At 38.2% G+C, this 18,407-nt stretch overlaps 1 protein-coding gene across 11 annotated transcripts in view; it reads right to left on the bottom strand.

Moving 5' to 3' along the window:
- Nucleotides 1-6,590: 6,590 nt before the first annotated feature.
- Nucleotides 6,591-18,407, bottom strand: part of LEPR (leptin receptor) — a 213,706-nt gene continuing 201,889 nt past the window's right edge. For 8 of the 11 annotated variants that reach the window (XM_070078338.1, XM_070078336.1, XM_070078335.1 and 5 more), the window contains one exon: nt 6,594-13,314. In XM_070078338.1, coding sequence (XP_069934439.1) covers nt 12,481-13,314 — 834 coding nt within the window. In that variant the 3' untranslated portion in view covers nt 6,594-12,480. Of the gene's footprint in view, nt 13,315-14,387; nt 16,599-18,407 lie in introns of those variants that run through there. The other 3 variants (XM_070078340.1, XM_070078339.1, XM_070078341.1) reach the window with 3 other exon arrangements.

The raw sequence follows: 18,407 nt of genomic DNA on the forward strand, positions 1-18,407 counted from the left end.
AGCTGTTGACAGTTCCCATCAGTTTTACGCACATGAGACCCTTCTCAGAGGTTTACGTGCCTCCTGGCTGCAGAACATGTGTGCACGTGGACGTGCTTAAAGCCTGTTGAGTGCAGCTTCAGGACAGCTCTTGAAATTAAAATCAGCACAGCAGAACCCAGAGTGCTGAGTCGAAAAGAAAAATGCATTTGGAAGTGAAAAATGCTCCCCTGGCTCAGCATCTATTTTGTCCTCACTGGTGAGATTGGTAATCTTGGGAAAGAAGAGTACTGGCGAAAAACAAACCAAACCAAAAAAAAAAAAAAAAAAAAAAAAAGGAAATTTGGAGCTGAAAGACACTTCAGAGGGATGGGCATTTGGCTTAGCAACTAAGATACCATTGGGACTCCTGCATCCCCTGTCAGCGTGGTTGGGTTAGAGTCCTGGTTCTGTTCCTGATTCCGATTTCCTGATACACACTCTGGGAGGCAGCAGGTGATGGCTCAAGTCGTTGAGTCCCTGCTGCCTATGTAAGAGACCTACATGGAGTTTGCAGCTTCTGGCTTTGGTTTGGCCCAGCCCTGGATATTGCAGGAATACGGGGAGTGAACCAGCAGATGGGAGATCTCGTTCTCTCTGTCTTTCTGCCTTTCAAATTAAATAAATAGATAAATATAATACACATATTTAAAGCTATACTAAAAAAGAGGCACTGGAGAAATTAAATAAAGCCAGCTTCTCACTTATCAGGGAAGGCAATTAAAATGCAGAAAGGGGAAGGATCTCCAAAAGTCACAAAACCACATGAGGGCCAGCGCCGCGGCTCACTAGGCTAATCCTCCGTCTTGCGGCGGCGCCGGCACACCAGGTTCTAGTCCCGGTCGGGGCGCCGGATTCTGTCCAGGTTGCCCCTCTTCCAGGCCAGCTCTCTGCTGTGGCCAGGGAGTGCAGTGGAGGATGGCCCAAGTGCTTGGGCCCTGCACCTCATGGGAGACCAGGATAAGTACCTGGCTACTGGCTTCGGATCACTGGCGGTGCGCCAGCCACAGCGGCCATTGGAGAGTGAACCAACGGCAAAAGGAAGACCTTTCTCTCTGTCTCTCTCACTGTCCACTCTGCCTGTCAAAAAAAAAAAAAAAAAAAAAAAACACATGGGGACAGGAATAGACAACCTTGTTACCTTACAAGAAAAGATTTTCTGGGCACTTCAGAAAAAGTTTCTGATGATATTCAACACAAATCCTTTTTTTTTTTTTTTTTTTGACAGAGTTAGTGTGAAAGAGAGAGACGGAGAGAAAGGTCTTCTTCCATTGGTTCACCATCCAAATGGTCACTCTGGCCGGCGCACTACGCTGATCCAAAGCCAGGAGCCAGGTGCTTCCTCCTGGTCTCCCATGCGGGTGCAGGGCCCAAGTACTTGGGCCATCCTCCACTGCACTCCCGGGCCACAGCAGAGAGCTGGACTGGAAGAGGGGCAACCGGGACAGAATCCAGTGCCCCGACCGGGACTAGAACCTGGTGTGCCGGCGCCGCAGGCGGAGGATTACCCTAGCGAGCCATGGCACTGGCACAAACATAAATCCTTTTGAGTTCTACATTGTGAGAAGGAAATGGAACATTCTTCGAGGATCAAAAATCGTGAAGTTCTCAAGTAAAATTCAAGTTCAGTCTAATTTTTGCTGAAGTTCTCTTTATCTGTATTGTCTCAGGACCAATACCTGTTTACTTGTCTTCATATTGCTACTTAAAGCATGGTGTGCAGTCAGGAATTTACATGAATTGCATTATTTCTAAAGAAAAAGAAACATACTAAATGTTCTTTAGTTTTACTGAGCTCACGATTAGTGTTAATGTTTGTGTGTTTCTCTCAACCTGAAAATTAGCGTTTGATTTTTTCTTTCTCAATTTAGTAGGGACCATTCTCCAAAACCGGAAATAGATAACCCAGGCTCCTCCTGGGAGGAGCTGTTTTAGCCGTGTTGCTCTTTGGTAATCAGCTCACTCCCACGTCAGTCTCTTCTACTAGTTGAGATGCCCTCAGGTATCAGCGGGACAGCGGGTTAAAATGGCTTAACCCACGGGAAAAACGTATGTCCTCTTTCAGGAGTCCACAAGAAGGAAGTCAGGGCGTGGACGCGGCAGTTCCTACAGTCCCATGGACCACGCCTGTTCCCTGTTTCTTCCATGACTTCCTCAGCACCCTGACTTGGTTTTTCTCCAGCCCAGTCACAGCAGGTGTCTCCCGAAGTGGGGTTGCCTACACTCACATGTGACCATATATTCACTCTCTCACTTTCAAATAATCTGGTTCTCACCTGTGCACCTTTACTTATGCCTTTGCTTTGAATTCTTATCTCTGTGGGGACAAGAACTCGGAATAAAATCAAGATACATATTCCCATAATATTTTCACTTTTTCTGCTCCGTTCAGACACGAGTACATTAGGTACACCCGCCTGTCTTCCTGTGCTGGGCACAGTTTTATCCCATTCACTTCTGAGGCCACTGGCTCATCTCCATTTCCCTCTACATGTGGACCACTCACAGGAAGACTACAGGTCCGAGAAGGCAGTTGACTCCAATGGTACATCCTCCTCTTGAGGTCCCTTCATTTCCTTTCACTGCAGCCATAAATTAAAATGATTGTTTATAATTTAGCATTTTTAAATTTACGCTGTAATGGGAAAGCTTTCTCTGAAAATCTAGCTCACTACGTTGCTGGGTAAAAAAGTTTTTATCTGGGACCAGCATTGTGATGTTGTAGGTAAAACTACCACCTGTGACGCAGGAATCCCATATGGGAACCAGTTTGTGTCCTGGCTGCTCCACTTCCAATCCAACTTGGGAAGGCACTGGAAGATGGCTCAACTGCTCAGGGCACTGCCACCCAGGCGGGAGATCTGGGAAAAGCTCCAGGCTCCTGGCTACAGCCTGGGCCAGTCTTGGCCATAGTGGCCATTTGGGGCGTGAACCAGCAGATGGACGCTCTCTCTCTCCCTCTTCCCTTCTCTCTCTCTCTCTCACCCTCTCAAATACATAAATAAGTCTTTTTTAAAAAGCCTTTATCTGATTTTTGAGCAGCAGATATACGTACACAAATAATAGCCATTTGCTACAATGCAGTTGCTCTGAGATAATAAGATAGAAGTGTATCAGTATCTTGCTGTTTTTTAAAGAACACTATGATTTCCAGGTGTTCTATGTGTGAATACATTTAAAAACCCCTGGTATATCAAAGTGATGGAAGCAACAGTTACAACTAACATCAGCAAGGCTGGTTCTTTATATTTAGGATTACCATATACGAGAATTTCACTGTCTCAACTGGGACACATTTAAGAGTTGAAGGAGTTAAGACCATACCAATCCCAAAATGCTCTAGCATTTTGATCATTGTTAATTAAAGACACTTAAAAAAAAAAAAAAAACAGCAGGTGAAAAGAGATCACTCTGGCTTTCACTGTGTTTCTTAAAAGCAGGTGACAGAATTCCCACGTGCAAGATATCCTTATACCAGAGGGAAAAAGATTCTTATCAGGTACAGAACATTGCAGCTGAGGGAAATCTTGAGCTTCCTAGTTACTTCTCTGTATTAGCTCGAGCCCCTTTGTTGTATCACATTTTACGATCCACTGTTCTGGTTTAGCAGTCAAGGTCACTTTATCTGCTGCTCTGAGACTCATTTCCTTATGAGGGTTCCTGTGTCACATAAAACTTGTAGTAAGTCTGGTTGTGTGCTTTTCTCCTGTTGACCTATTTGCATCCATTTACTTCTCAGCTCCACAAGGGACCCTAAGAGAACAGAGATGGTATGTTGCCTAGCAAAGGGTTCCTAAGAGGAAACTTGGTCAGACACACTGGGGTAGGGAGCCACCCTAGTTACAGCTTCACTTTTAAAGCATTAAATTTGCAGCACTGCAAAGAACTGACCGTGTCCCTGCAAAATCTGTATCTTGAAATTCTAACTCCTAATTTAATGTTAGGAGATAGAGATTATGTGGGTTAATGAGGTCATGAGACTGAAGCCGTCGCGTGGAATGAGTAGTTCTCAGGCACCTCAGGCCACTCCATAGCTCTCTTTCTGCCACGTGAGGATACCAAGAGCAAATGAGAGTCTGCAAGCTGGAAGATGGTGCTCAGCAGACCCTATCATGCTGGTAGCCTGATCTCAGATTTCCAGCTTCCAGAACAGTGAGGAATCCATTTCTTTCCATGGAACTCTGTTACAGTAGTCTGAATTAAGATAAGCACCTGTCAAATCCCTATTCTCTAATATCAAATGTAGATTATGGGAGGAATTTAATATTGCATATAATATGATGTATTTATCTTTTTTTTCAAGATTTTTTTTCTTATTTTTATTTTATTTTTATTTATTTATTTGTTTGACAGGCAGAGTGGACAGTGAGAGAGAGAGGGACAGAGAGAAAGGTCCCCCTTACTGTTGGTTCACCCTCCAATGGCCGCTGCAGCCGGCGCACCGCCGGTGATCCGAAGCCAGGAGCCAGGTACTTCTCCTGGTCTCCCATGGGGTGCAGGGCCCAAGCACTTGGGCCATCCTCCACTGCACTCCCGGGCCACAGCAGAGAGCTGGACTGGAACCGGGACTAGAACCCACAGGCAGAGGATTAGCCTATTGAGCCACGGCGCTGGCCCTGATGTATTTATCTTGATCATTATTTTGGAAGATTCAAGTAATATCTTCAGCCCAAATTTGTTTTATAATTGACATATAACCTTGTGGAACTAAATTTTGCAATGAGGACATTTTTCAACACTTTTAACTCCAATTGAAATATCAAAGGAATTTTTCATAAAAATTTAAACTAAAATTATTCTGGAAAGAATACGTTAGTTATAGTGAACAGAGTATCTCCAGATATTAAAATTTATTGAGCATCTGTGGTAATTAACACATCTAATACTGGAGAAAAACAGGCTGAAAATCTATATAGAAAAGAATATAGCTCAGAAATAAACATAAATACATTTGAGAATCACTAAATGATAAAATGTGACATTTTACATGAGTGGAATGAAAGATTTGTTTGCTTATTATTTTCCCAGATCAAATCTATTGGGACAACTGACTAACCACTTAAAAAAAATAAAAGCTATATCCTTTTTCCACTTGTACAACAGCTTAAATACCAAAGAAACCAAAATTAGAAATCCAAAAAATATAATATAAAATACCAGAAAAATCATTCTTAATGAATTTTTATAATTGGGGTTACTTTTCTAAAGATGATGGAAATCCAGAAGAAATTTTAAAAGGTTGAAAATGTAATAACGTATGAAGGTAAAATGCATAAAAGACAAAAATACTACAAAGCCAAAATATAACTGAAAAACTAATAAATATTTAAATATTTGAAAGATAAAGAACAGATTTTTAATATGTAAGTAATTCATGCACAGTCCCAGTGGTGACCATGGCAGAGTCAGGTTGTTTTTTTTTTGTTTTTTTTTGTTTTTTTTTTTTTTGACAGGCAGAGTGGACAGTGAGAGAGAGAGACAGAGAGAAAGGTCCTCTGCCGTTGGTTCACCCTCCAATGGCCGCCGCGGCCGGCGCACCACGCTGATCCGATGGCAGGAGCCAGGAGCCAGGTGCTTTTCCTGGTCTCCCATGGGGTGCAGGGCCCAAGCACCTGTGCCATCCTCCACTGCACTCCCTGGCCACAGCAGAGAGCTGGCCTGGAAGAGGGGCAACCGGGACAGAATCCGGCGCCCCGACCGGGACTAGAACCTGGTGTGCCGGCGCCGCTAGGCTGAGGATTAGCCTAGTGAGCGGCGGCGCCGGCGGTGACAGAGTCAGTTTTACTTTCCCAAAAGCATCTACAAAACTAGACAGAATATAGAATACATTAGCCAGAAGATTGCACAGGGATATGAGGGAAGAAAGTGCACAAAATAAGCCATATTTATTATGACTTCTCCCTAGGATTATTCTCTAAATATAGGGGACTAGGGCCTAAAGAAACAGAAGCAGTATCCCAGGGAGTGCCATAGTTGTAAATGGCAAGGAGGTTGGGATTTGGAGGCAAGAGTCTCAGTATGAGCTAACTGTAGAGAGGAATCTCCAAGAATCCATACTGGTGTCCCTTGGGCCCTTGGCCAAATCGTAACCTGTACCTCTGTGGGGTGAAAGTCTAACATCCCTAATAGAAATGAGCTGCTTGTGGATTACTGTTGATTAGTGATAAGAGTGTGAAGTTAGGAACGTTTTATAGTTTCACCCCAGCCAGAATGGGAGGACACTGAGAACACCAGGGAAACTTAGCTGCACGCCCAGAAAGCGAATTTCTAGGGATGATAGTAAAGACTATGCTTAGGATCAGAAAAGCTTAAATATAACCTCCCTTACACAGCCTAAAAGCCCAATGGCATCAAAGTGACCCATCAATAATCTAACTGCCTAAAGGAATAAAATTTATATTCTTGGGAAGATCAGAAATCTAGTCTCTAAGACATATTATTCATAATACCCAGCATCCAAACAAAAATTACATGTGAACAATCAAGAAATAAAGAGAAAAAACAGTGAATAGAATCAGAAATCATTCATTCATATACTAAAGTACAGAAACAAGGCTGGTGAAAACAACTATAATAAGCATATATATTTAATGAACTAAAGGAAAAGATGGATGAAGTGGAAGTATCACATTTGAAGAGACAATTAAAATCCATTAAAATTGCTAAAAGGACAGAATTCAACAAATGGGTTTCACTACACACAGCAAATGACATAATTAGTATCATCAAATACAGTTTTTAAAAAATAACGAAAGTTAAGCATTGAGGCAAGGTGAGTAAAAGAACCCATCCTATGATCCAGCAATTCTACTCTTATCTACCCAGAAGAAAATGTGTAAAATTTCAGTAAGCTTTATAGTGAGGCTTGTGCACCTTACAGTATATATGGATGTCTCAAGAACAATGTAAAAAAGAGTTACAAGTAATCAATAAAATTCTTTTTTTTTTTTTTTTTTTTTTTTGACAGGCAGAGTGAACAGTGAGAGAGAGAGAGACAGAGAGAAAGGTCTTCCTTTTGCCATTGGTTCACCCTCCAATGGCCACCGCGGCCGGCGCACTGCAGCCAGTGCACCATGCTGATCCAATGGCTGGAGCCAGGTGCTTATCCTGGTCTCCCATGGGGTGCAGGGCCCAAGGACTTGGGCCATCCTCCACTGCACTCCCTGGCCACAGCAGAGAGCTGGCCTGGAAGAGGGGCAACCGGGACAGAATCTGGCACCCCGACCAGGACCAGAACCCGGTGTGCCATTGTCGCAAGGTGAAGGATTAGCCTAGTGAGCCATGGCGCCAGCTATCAATAAAATTCTAATAGCCCATTAGAAAATTAGTCAAAGAATATGAAAGAAGAAAAAAATGGTCTTAACTTATGAAAATATATTCAACTGCATTCACTATATTAAAATTAAAGTATCAAAAAAGATACACCAATTTGAGTTAGTTATCACCTTTGCAACCAAAAGTCCTAACAAGTAGTTTTGTGAAAGTATGACTAGACATAGTTATGTATGCGAATGCTCACTTCTGTGTTGTTCATAATAGTAAAATATTGAAAACAACCTAAATATTAATCAGTTGTGAACAGTTAAATAAACCATTGTACTTTGATAAAATGAAACAATATACAACCATTAAAAATAATGATACAGGTATTTTGTAATTTATATAAAAAATATCACCAAGATACTGTGCTGTGGGAAGCGGGTGACTTCCTAACAGCAAGCAGAATACTTTCCCAACTGTATAAATCATTAAAAGGATTTGTGGAATGAGGACGATGGAAGTTATTTTGAGGAATAGAAACTGAGAGTTGTGCACAAAGGAAGCGTAGCACTTTTTATTTATATTTATCTATACTATTTGATGGATTTTTTTTCCTGTGTGCATTTGGTTTTGCTTTTTAATTTGTTTTAATTACATTTTAAAATTACAAAGTGAGAAGGAGGATAGATCTGAATACTAGCTCACATAGAAGCAAAATCCACATTGTTAGGAACCTAAATGACAAAACACATGTCATAAATCACTACAAATAAGATTTCTTAAAGAACTGTGAGATCAAAATAAAGAGCTCTTGATGATTAACATGAGTAATCTTTCACTACGAGTGGCTATGCCAGCATGACATGGAGGTGGGGTGATCTTTTGAGTGGGTACAGTAATTGGAAGTACTTGGATCCAAAATATTTTCAAGCCCCTTCAAATGCAACACACATGTTTGTAGGAATTGAGAAGTTAAAACTAAAACTTAACAATGAACAAAAACTTACATAAACTGTAAGCATTACTTCCTTATATTTTGAAATATTTATTGATTTTATTATCCAATGAATAAAAATAATACTAAAATAAATTCATGGTAATTCTATTTGGACTTTCACTCCTCAAAGCTTTTAACATTGCTTATGATTCATAATGACAAACAGATGAAAATATTCCTTCTCTCTTGGAAAAACAAGATAATTAGGATAATTAAATTTTATAGGACAATTACTGATGCATACCTCAACGCTTATATTTCTAATATTTATTAACAAAGCAATTGAGACTAGAAAGTATTAACTGCATGCCACTTAATGACAGGTTTTAAAAATACAACATGTACAATATAAGTATTTCACTATAAAATTAAATATCATCCAAATTCATTCTTAGTTCCAGGTTTTTTTCTAATAAACATTATTAAAAATACCCTGTCAGAGATCCTCACAAAATGGAACTAAATACCCTATATATTAAACATAATTAATTTTGAAAAATAGACATTTTCACCAGCTTTCTAAAATAAATAAACTTGTATAAAAATAAGTCATTCAATATAAAACACCGTGGAAACCACTTCTTGATGCTCATACAAATACATGAAATAACATTTCAGTTCTATTGGATTTTTGTATCTTAAATTGCTTCTGAAACATTGTGATTAGGTACAGGAGTGCTTTATTGTTTTAGAAAATCGTTATTCAAGAAAGACTAAAATTACTGACTTAGGTAGCTTCCTTTTATAACTAGTTCTTCACATTGCAAGTAACTGTGCTTAAATGTTTTCTCAAATGCAACTGTTTTAATCATCGTAGGGTGGATGATTATACTATCCTTTACTATTTTAAAATTGAGAGTGTATTTCTCAATACTGAATACTAGAGTTTGATAAACTAAGATGACTCTTAAAATATGAGAAGTACAAGAAATTTCTCTTAAAATAAGACTACAGAAAATAATTTAGGAAGAAGTATTTTTCATTCACATCTAAGTGACACAGAACTTTCTGGTTGCATATAATTTAATCCATTAGCATGTTGTCCAACTCTACGTATGAGCCCTGGATGTGCAACTCTCAACAATACTTACAACCTAAAGTTTGTCTTTCTTCAGCTTTTGAGTAATCTCAATATTCCCGAAGGAATGGAACATATGTTTGAAATTTGGAAAGAGGGATTTGGTTTTATTGGAGAAGAATGACAGCAAGTATAAGAATGTCATGCTTAGTGTTATAAAAGCTTATTCTCAGCCCAGAGTCTCCAGTTGGTTTGGAAACGTCATCCATGTTCTTTTAGTACTTGAACACCAGATTTAAAAAGAAAACAGTATCTGTCCCTATTCCTCCGTCAACATGGACCTCATCTCCAAATGGGAAAAAAGGACACCAACAAGAGGCCCCAACTCTGAGTGGTTTTGCATCCACTGTCTTCATCTTTATTCTTAGAGATTTTCAGCTAGGAAATCTATAATCCTGCTAACCCTGACAAAGGATTTCTCTCTAGTCTGTTTAAATTTGAAGCCACAGCTCAAACTGTTCATTTCTGAGTTTCTTTTAGTGAAATTAAAATATACAGAGGTTGAATAGTAACTTTTTTTGCAATTTAATCCTTTTAGTCAAAATTCCACATTTATCAAAAGTTTGAAATCTAAAGTCCATATTTCAGCTCCTCGCTCCTTCAACCTCTTTTTTTTAACAGAAGCTTTGGGAGGAAATGGAGAGTATGTAAATTATAAAACATTCTAAAATTTTCTCTGTATTTTATGAAAAAAAACACTAATATCAGATAATATTCACAAGGCTCCAAAAAAATATATGTCATGAAAGATATCCTCCAAAGTAGAACTTAGAACACTGACAGTAAATATGATCTAAATCTATTTCCCAATGGGTCAACCTATACCAACTCAGCCCTCAGTATGAAGACAGTGCCTTGGAACCTCAGTACTTCTGAAGTGCTTTTGTTGTTGAATTGCTTGTTTTGGGAACTGAAGCCACCCAGGTGGTGAGGAGCTCAGATTAGTATCTCACTACATTGTAACTCAGAACTGCAGCACTACAGCGATCTTCGGACTTCCGAATTTACTCCAGCACACAAGCAGCACGGGGTGTCCTTGGGCAGGTGTCAGGGACTTTGTATCAGTCTCCTTTTGCCTTGTTCTGAGTCACAGATGACAGGAGTATGTTGTGTTTCAGTGGATGTGTTCAGTTCTTAATCGCCAGTTACATCGAGAGTGAGGCAAAAGTTAATTTTTTATCTCTTCTCTATAGCATCTTCAATTAAATACCTATATCCTATAAGCATAAGCTCACAATAACTTTACCAAAATTTCCATACATATAATAATTTGTCTATCTCTAAATCTCTAAAGCCACTTAAAAAGCAATGAAAACTTACTCTCCATTTGTATTGGCATAGAACAAAGGTTTTTCACACCACACTAGTTCAGGAGTTGGCATGGACACTCTAGCTTTTTCTTCTAAGAGGGTCATCAGCTGAGTATGTCAGCTCCTCAGACATCTTAACAACACAGGATGGCTTCAAGAGTTCATGGAACGTGCAGATTCCGAAAAACTATTCAGGGATTTCAAATTTTTTTCACCAAAATAAACATCTCTTAATTCCACTTTTCCATGAGCTTGCTGAAATACTCTCAAACTAATGAAACAGTTTTAATGATTTGAGTGAGAAATGACCATAAAATAAGAAAAAAAAATCAACTGGGGTCTGGGCTCCTCATTGTTGCCTATAATTGCTCAGGTCATATGGCACAATTAGAAGATAAATGGGATGTAGGAATTTGTTTAGGATAACAGTAAAATCAGAATTCTACATGTGAAACTCTAATGCTGTTTAGAAACCCAGAGGCATATTTTTTAACACAAAAATACTCATTTTGAAGATATCAGTAATCTTCAGCTTCTTACTTCTTGTCATTGGACATCCGTGTGTGCCATTTCCTAGCTCACTGCCAATATGCAATCTTTGTGTTTTCTTACCATACCAAAAGCTGAAACAAATAACAAACTTCTGCATTCACTGTTAAGTCCTTAAAGACATGGATGAGATCTAATTCTCACTTATTTCCATCCAGGATTATATTTATACTTAAGAAATTTTATTTGATTACAAGTAAGTATACTTAATGGATTTGTAATATAAGGTAGATATTAAAAACAAGATCATTATTATTAAAATATGTGGACCTAAATATAAATTCTGGTTTCATCACCCAGTAACTCTGTAACCTTGGGCAAATAATGTCCTTGTTATTAAAAGAGGTTTAACAGTAAAGCATGTCCCCACAATGACTGCAGTAATTAGCTGAGGTAAAGTATTAGCACAGTGTTGGTTTATGTAGAGAATGCTCAATGCACGAGGGGGGAAAACAGTGTACGTGCAAATGGGCATGGGAAAGACAATGATTCCAGAGTGATAAACAGTGACGTGCACTCTAACTGTATCAGAAAGTGACAATTTCAGATCTTTTCAAGAGGACTTAAAATTCACATTATGTTTTCAAAATTGCTTCTGTTGTCATTAAGATAATGGTTATGGGTATTACCATTCTAATGGGTGGTGTCACTCTATGAAATGCATCTTAGATTGGGACAACCAGGCTTCACAAGTCGCACTCACTAAACAAGGCTTAAGCTCTCTATTTATCTTCAACACTGAGTGAAGTACTTACTTCAAATCACAGTCTGATAGCGCAAAATACAAACACAACACCTACTTTTAAAATGTACAAGGATACCTATTAGGTGTAAACGTGGGGGGGGGGCATGCGCAAAACAAAGACAATTCATGGCAAAACAAACACCCCTGAAACAACAATTACATCTCACAAATGTCAGTTAGAAGTCTTCTTTCAGGTGTTGATGTAATACAGAAGATTAGCTCTTCCTACACAGATCTACTATTCACAAAAGACAGTATTTCTTGGGCTTATTTATAGCAAGAAACAAAGAGACCTTCCCCCTGTAGCTTGTGAATAAAATTGTTAGAAGAGTCCATCTGCATCAGGAGGTTTATGAAGGCTTCTTCACATTTTTTGTCTGTATGACTGAGGGATGACAGACACCATGAAGTTTGGGACAATCATTTTCAAATTTGACTCTAATGGTTTTCTCTCCCTCATCCACAAGTGCAGAGGAATATATTACACTTCACATAGTCCATTATAACACTACTCAGGTCTCTCTCATGGAATTACAGTTAAGTCACACATCTTGTTTTCCATTATCTTATGAGTTTGAGTGGAACAAGTTTGAAATTGAGGCATGTAAGATACAAAGGTCTTCTTAGCAGATGTTCCTAAGTCGAAATTATTTTCTGCAAATTGTGAGCAGGTGTCCTGGAGGATTCTGACGTCAGTGAATAAACAGTGAGCTGGGAACGGGCACAGCTCTCCTGATTCGTCAGTCAAAAACACACCACTCTCTCTTTTTTTGATTGAGGTAACACCCAAATAATAGACAGACTTTTCACAATTATTTTCTTCGGGGAAACTTCCCTCCAGGTTCAAAAGTTTGTCCAATCCTTCTGAGAACGTAAGATGTGGTGAAATTATGTTGGGGTGTTGATCTGATAATAAGAGAAATGCTTGGGACTCTATCTGCCATGAGTTATTAGGGAGAGAATCTTTCAGCGGAGAATTTTTGCTAGAGAAGCACTTGCTCACTGAACTGTTGATCAGCTCTCGCTCGTCGCTGGTGTCACTTGATTTTGAGCTGCTGACCAGTGTGGCGTATTTCACGGAGGGCTGTCCCTGGCTTTCATCCTCACAGGTTACCTGGGAGCTCTCCACCTCTGAGAAGTTAGCACTGTTGCCTTGCTCACCAATACAAATAGAATCCTTTTCAAAATCTGGAGATGGCAAAAGCAGTGAGACCGTAGCTGCGGGCACCACCTCATCTCTGTTCTTCCATGATGTGTCAACACTGATATCTTCGGAAATGGTTTCAGGCTCCAAAAGAAGAGGGCCAAATGTCACTGACGCGGCATGCTTGGTAAAAAGATGCTCAAACGTTTCTGGCTAAAAGAAAAGACACGCATTTTAAGGTTCAATTGTATTAAAATGGATGCTTCTTTATATCATACTTGAAGACGTGGAGGTCTGTCAGGTCAATAATGAAAGACAGGAGTCAACCAGAAGTACCTCATTTTGGACTGAGCCAGGTATCACAAACATCACAGGGGAGAGGCAGCTAAGATAATATTTAAAAGGGGGACAAGAGAGACTTATTAGACTTGAGTTCTATTCTATGACCATGAACAGGTGCATAAAACTCTTTCTTTCAGTGTCTCCATCTTTAAAAATGTTCTCAAATTTTCCTTCATGGTGTTGCGCTAGAAATAAATGAAATAGTGGCTGAGAGTGCTAATTTCTCAACAAAGATTGGCTGCTATAATTGGAAAATGGGGTCTTATAAAGAATTTCTAATATTTTATAGTAAATTACATTTCTACAAACTGAAAATGTAAGCCTCAAATTTAAAAAGTACATCGAAACAAAATCCGTTAATCAAAACAACTTTTTCAAGGATGGTTACAATAGCTTTTTATGTTATATAATATAGTATGAAGGCAGAAAAAAACTGTGATTAGGGGCAGGGCTTTGGAGTAGCAGGTAAGGCCGCTGCTGGTTCTAGTCCCAGCTGCTCCACTTCCAATCCAGCTCTTTGCCATGACCTGGAAAGCAGTGGAGAATGGCCCAAGTTCTTGGGACCCTGCCACCACGTGGGAGATCCGGAGGAAGCTCCCAGCTCCTGGCTTGAAGATCAGCACAGCTCTGGCCGTTGTGGGCATTTGGGGAGTGAACCAGTGGATGGAAGACCTATTTCTCTCTACCTCTCTGTAATTCCACCTTTCAAATAAAATAAATAAAGCTTAAAAAAAGAAATTTGTGATTAGTAAGAACGTATCTACCTAATGTCATACTGAGACTCTTCTTGGGACTACCTAAAAATAAGAATCATCCTTATCTGTCAGAAACAATGGGGGTGAAAGAGGTGATCACAGACTTGTAAACTACTATTCTTTATGAATAACTTCATATGAAAATATATACTATAGGACACGTGAAATAAGACAAATACACAGGACAAATGCACATCATGTTTTTTATAGAAACAATGGTTACATCACAACAAAAGTTTTGCCAAGCATCTACAAATCAAGAATCTACGTGCAAAAAGCCCAATTCATACAATGTAAACACAATGAAAAAATGAATATAAAAAAAATTCTGTAGATACATCATGTTGAAAAATTAATACAACTAAATTTAGTGCTATAGAAAATGTGTTCAGTTTATATGTCATATATGTATTTTAACTTTTGAATCTTATAATTTTTAAGCTAATGGAATAAATTCAAATCTACTGCCTGAAATAATGGAATACTCAACTGTTCTTAATAATAGCAAGTATATTCCATATAAGACTACAATTTATTTAGCACAGGTAAAACTTTTAAATGAAATATATTAGTGACTGAAACCATAAAAGAATAAATATATCAAACACTAAGTATAAAAATGAAATAGACTTACATAGATATTAAAATACTGTATAATGACAAATATTGTGTTAATACAATTTTTCTTGTTATTCTATGAATATAACATTTTAAGAGGAAGAGTTTCTATTTCTATTTTCTTTCTGGCAGAAATCCATACATTTATGATTTTCTTCAAATATTTGCTTGGTCTATTTTGTCTGTTCTTAACATTTCTATGATGCATTCATTGAATGGTCTTAAAATTTAAATGGACCTAGAAATTCAGATCACTAAATAAAGGAATCAGATGCTATCAAAATGGAAACAAAAATATGTAGAAGTAACTGATAGCATGTAGTCCAGCTCACAGAGGATCTTCAGATGACGCGTATGGTAGGGATCATACTTTGAAAGACTTCATAACAGGAAGCTAATCCTTGAAATCAAGTAGCGTAAATGTCTACAAATACAGACAGAAGATTCTACTAATAATAGGAAATATCCATATATTATTAAGATATATTTTATCAATGGGTCACAAAACTTTTAGCTTTGTTTATTAGAAAACTATTTCATTCCATGCATCTCATTATTTTGGAGATTTTACAACAGCCTGGGCACATATTAAATATGTATTCATCTGGAAGGAATTAAGTAACTTCTCACAATTCCACTCTTAGATTTACTTTCCAGTGACATCTGTTAATAATCAATGAAAAGGAAAAAGGCACATTCTTCCTATTCTCTAGTTTTTTTTAATATTCAACTGAAACTTTGAATAAAATTTAAATATAAGTGACCTACACATATATATCCTAAATTTAAATATTATTTAGGTTCATCAAACAGAGGCTTTGTTTTAGCCTGAATGTGAACAATACAACACACTTCATATGCTAAATTTATGGAACTAGCAAGTGGTCTTTTTTCAACTAGGAAAAGTTCTGTCCTTACCATGAACTACTTATAAAAGTGCCAAAGAGTCTCCCTTTCTTGTATCACTGCCTACTTCCCTGCCAGCCAGAAGTCCTAGGTAGTTCGGTGGAAATAAATAGACTTAGGCAAGAATTTCACAAGAGGTTGGGCTGGATGCTAGTGTTCTTTTCTGAACGGGGCAATCTGACCTGGATATGTTGGATCATACTGATAGGAACTGTAATTTCTACTGGCCTGTGACAAGCACAGACCACAACTTATGGCTTTCTTTGAACTGAAATGGGAGTTTGCACAAAAGCCACTTCAAGGTTATTGAAAGCTAAAATTCTCAGGTCGACCAAAGTTAGACATAAAAGCTTTAAGGTATTCAAAATAACACCCAAAATTAGACATTAAAAATAAAAACTAAATATTTCCACTGCTTTCTATACTTAAGAGTGACTGTATTTGCAAAGTTCTGTGCTAGAAACTGTAGATTTAGCATTCATTTAGTTACATCACTGGCTACTAAATATTTGATATCTAATATGTAATGACACAATAAGTATAATATTTTAATGTTTTATGACCAGGAAAATGATAAATCAAAAGCCAAAAATCATGAATATTACTTTCAAACTTTAAATGACCTGAAAAGTAATCATACATCCAAAATGAACTGGACTTAAACCTGTATCTTGACCCAAAATTTACACATTTATTTTGTTCTAAATCAACATAATCCACCATATATTAGTTCTCAACAGTTCAACCAAAATGTTTTAGATTTTCTCCCCATCTTCAAAATGTAAAAATCTTCTAATACTCTATAGACTGTTGAGAAGTTGATACATTGGGTTCATCTGCAGTGATCATGATTAGACTTCAAAGAATGTCCGTTCTCTGTTTAGATAAAATAAATAAGAAAGCAAAACAAAAAATCACTCAAAAAGCCAGTTAAAAGATTTCAAAACATTTTCTGTCAGGCTTGGGCTCTGGACTATAAATTCTTACGTTACATGATAGTAACACATCCTTCTGGGAAAGGGTACCATTTGAACCAATAGCATCTCCCATGTTTTAAATCAAGGGTTTAATATCACACTCTGATAGTTCTGATTACCTCAAGAAATAGTAAACTACAGATGAATGGCAGGATAGGCACAGGGAGAGGAAAACAAGGAGCTGGGAAAATTAGAAGAGGGAGGAACCAGCAGTGTTAGTAGAGAGTTTGCAACAAGAAAAAATAAAAGTTGAGAGAAATGAAAGAAAAATTAAAAGAGAGAAGAATTGAAATAGCAAAGAACAGGATCACAAGACCATTATCATGGATTCTTTTCATATAGAGAAAAGATCTAAGAAGTCAACTGGTCCAAGTCTCGGTCCCTCCCTTTTTCAGACAAAATAAAGTGATCAGCTTAAAGTTATGCACCTAATCACAGCAGGATGAGGACCCTGACTTAGTCCCCCTTTTCCTAGTCCAACAGTCTTTCCCTAACACAGTGGAGGGTGAAAAACAGGAAGAAGAACTTGTTCTTTACTTTGCTTGTTCTACTTGCTGTGATAGTTAACAGATTAATTGATACTATCTCCTGATTCTCTATAAGCTGAGGGTTATATAGGACAAGAAGATAAAGAAAACAAATCACATTTTAAGAGAATGAAATACACTCTTGTAGGCCAGTAACATGCACTTCCAGGCATAAGGGGTAAGACTGCTTCTAAAGAGAACTTCTAACTGTAACATATTCCAGCTCTTCCAGACAGACACCTGCAGATCCATTCTAGCAATTTCAGGGATGCTTCTGCCTCGGGTCTGTGAGGAGGATGTTCTTGGAATCCATGGATTGTTGATCTGCTTCCCTTGAGACACAGGGCAGGCTAAGGAATCTAGGGGAGTCTTTAAGGAAAAACCCATTTGGTTTTAACTTCAGCCCTCCTAAAGTAAGTTAGGTGGAATATACTCTTGTGAAAACTGACATAAAAGGAGCAGGCTTGAACAACAACAACAACAAAAATATAAATGATGAGAAAAATACTGTAAAATAAAGAAAAAGAAGTTAATGAAAGGGAAATGAATGAAAAGTGAACCAAAAAAGGCTTAATAAACAGAAAAAAATCAGATGTTCGTATTCGGAAGAAAAAAATAACAGGTTAGGCAAAAAATGCCGAAGAGAAAAAATGTACAAAACAAATGAAGAAAGGTTATAGTCTTCTACAGTGTGAAATTTGAATTTGTTAGAATGAAAGTATGTGAACAAATCAAATCAGGCCCTCAAAAAAGTATGATCTGAGAGAGCTTCTAGAAAACGAGTGATCTAAATTCATTTCTGAAAGACAGAAAACAACAAGTAGGGTTCAGAGGAAAACGAGCAACAGAAGCTGAAGGCGGTGGCAGCTGTCTCAAGACAGGGCTGGTTAAGCCTGCTGAACGCAGTGGAGACAGTGGTGCAGAAACAGCCAGTGACCACAAGCAAGCAAGAAACCTGAAGCAGAAAACTGGAGCCCAGCGCCAGTTCTGCATATGGGGTGTGGCTCTCCTACTCTTCTGCCCAACAAGGAGGCAGCTTGGTGTAAGAACCACCTCCACACCCCAGCTGAGGACTTGTTCTCAAAAGCACCTAGAAACGGTCTGAGGAGGCGCACAGCAGTCGTGAGATCAAGATTACTATCTCAGAACACAGGTTCCTACATACACGACCCTCGCAGACA

Source organism: Oryctolagus cuniculus, chromosome 7 (genome assembly GCF_964237555.1).
Source record: "Oryctolagus cuniculus chromosome 7, mOryCun1.1, whole genome shotgun sequence".
Classification (NCBI taxonomy): domain Eukaryota; kingdom Metazoa; phylum Chordata; class Mammalia; order Lagomorpha; family Leporidae; genus Oryctolagus; species Oryctolagus cuniculus.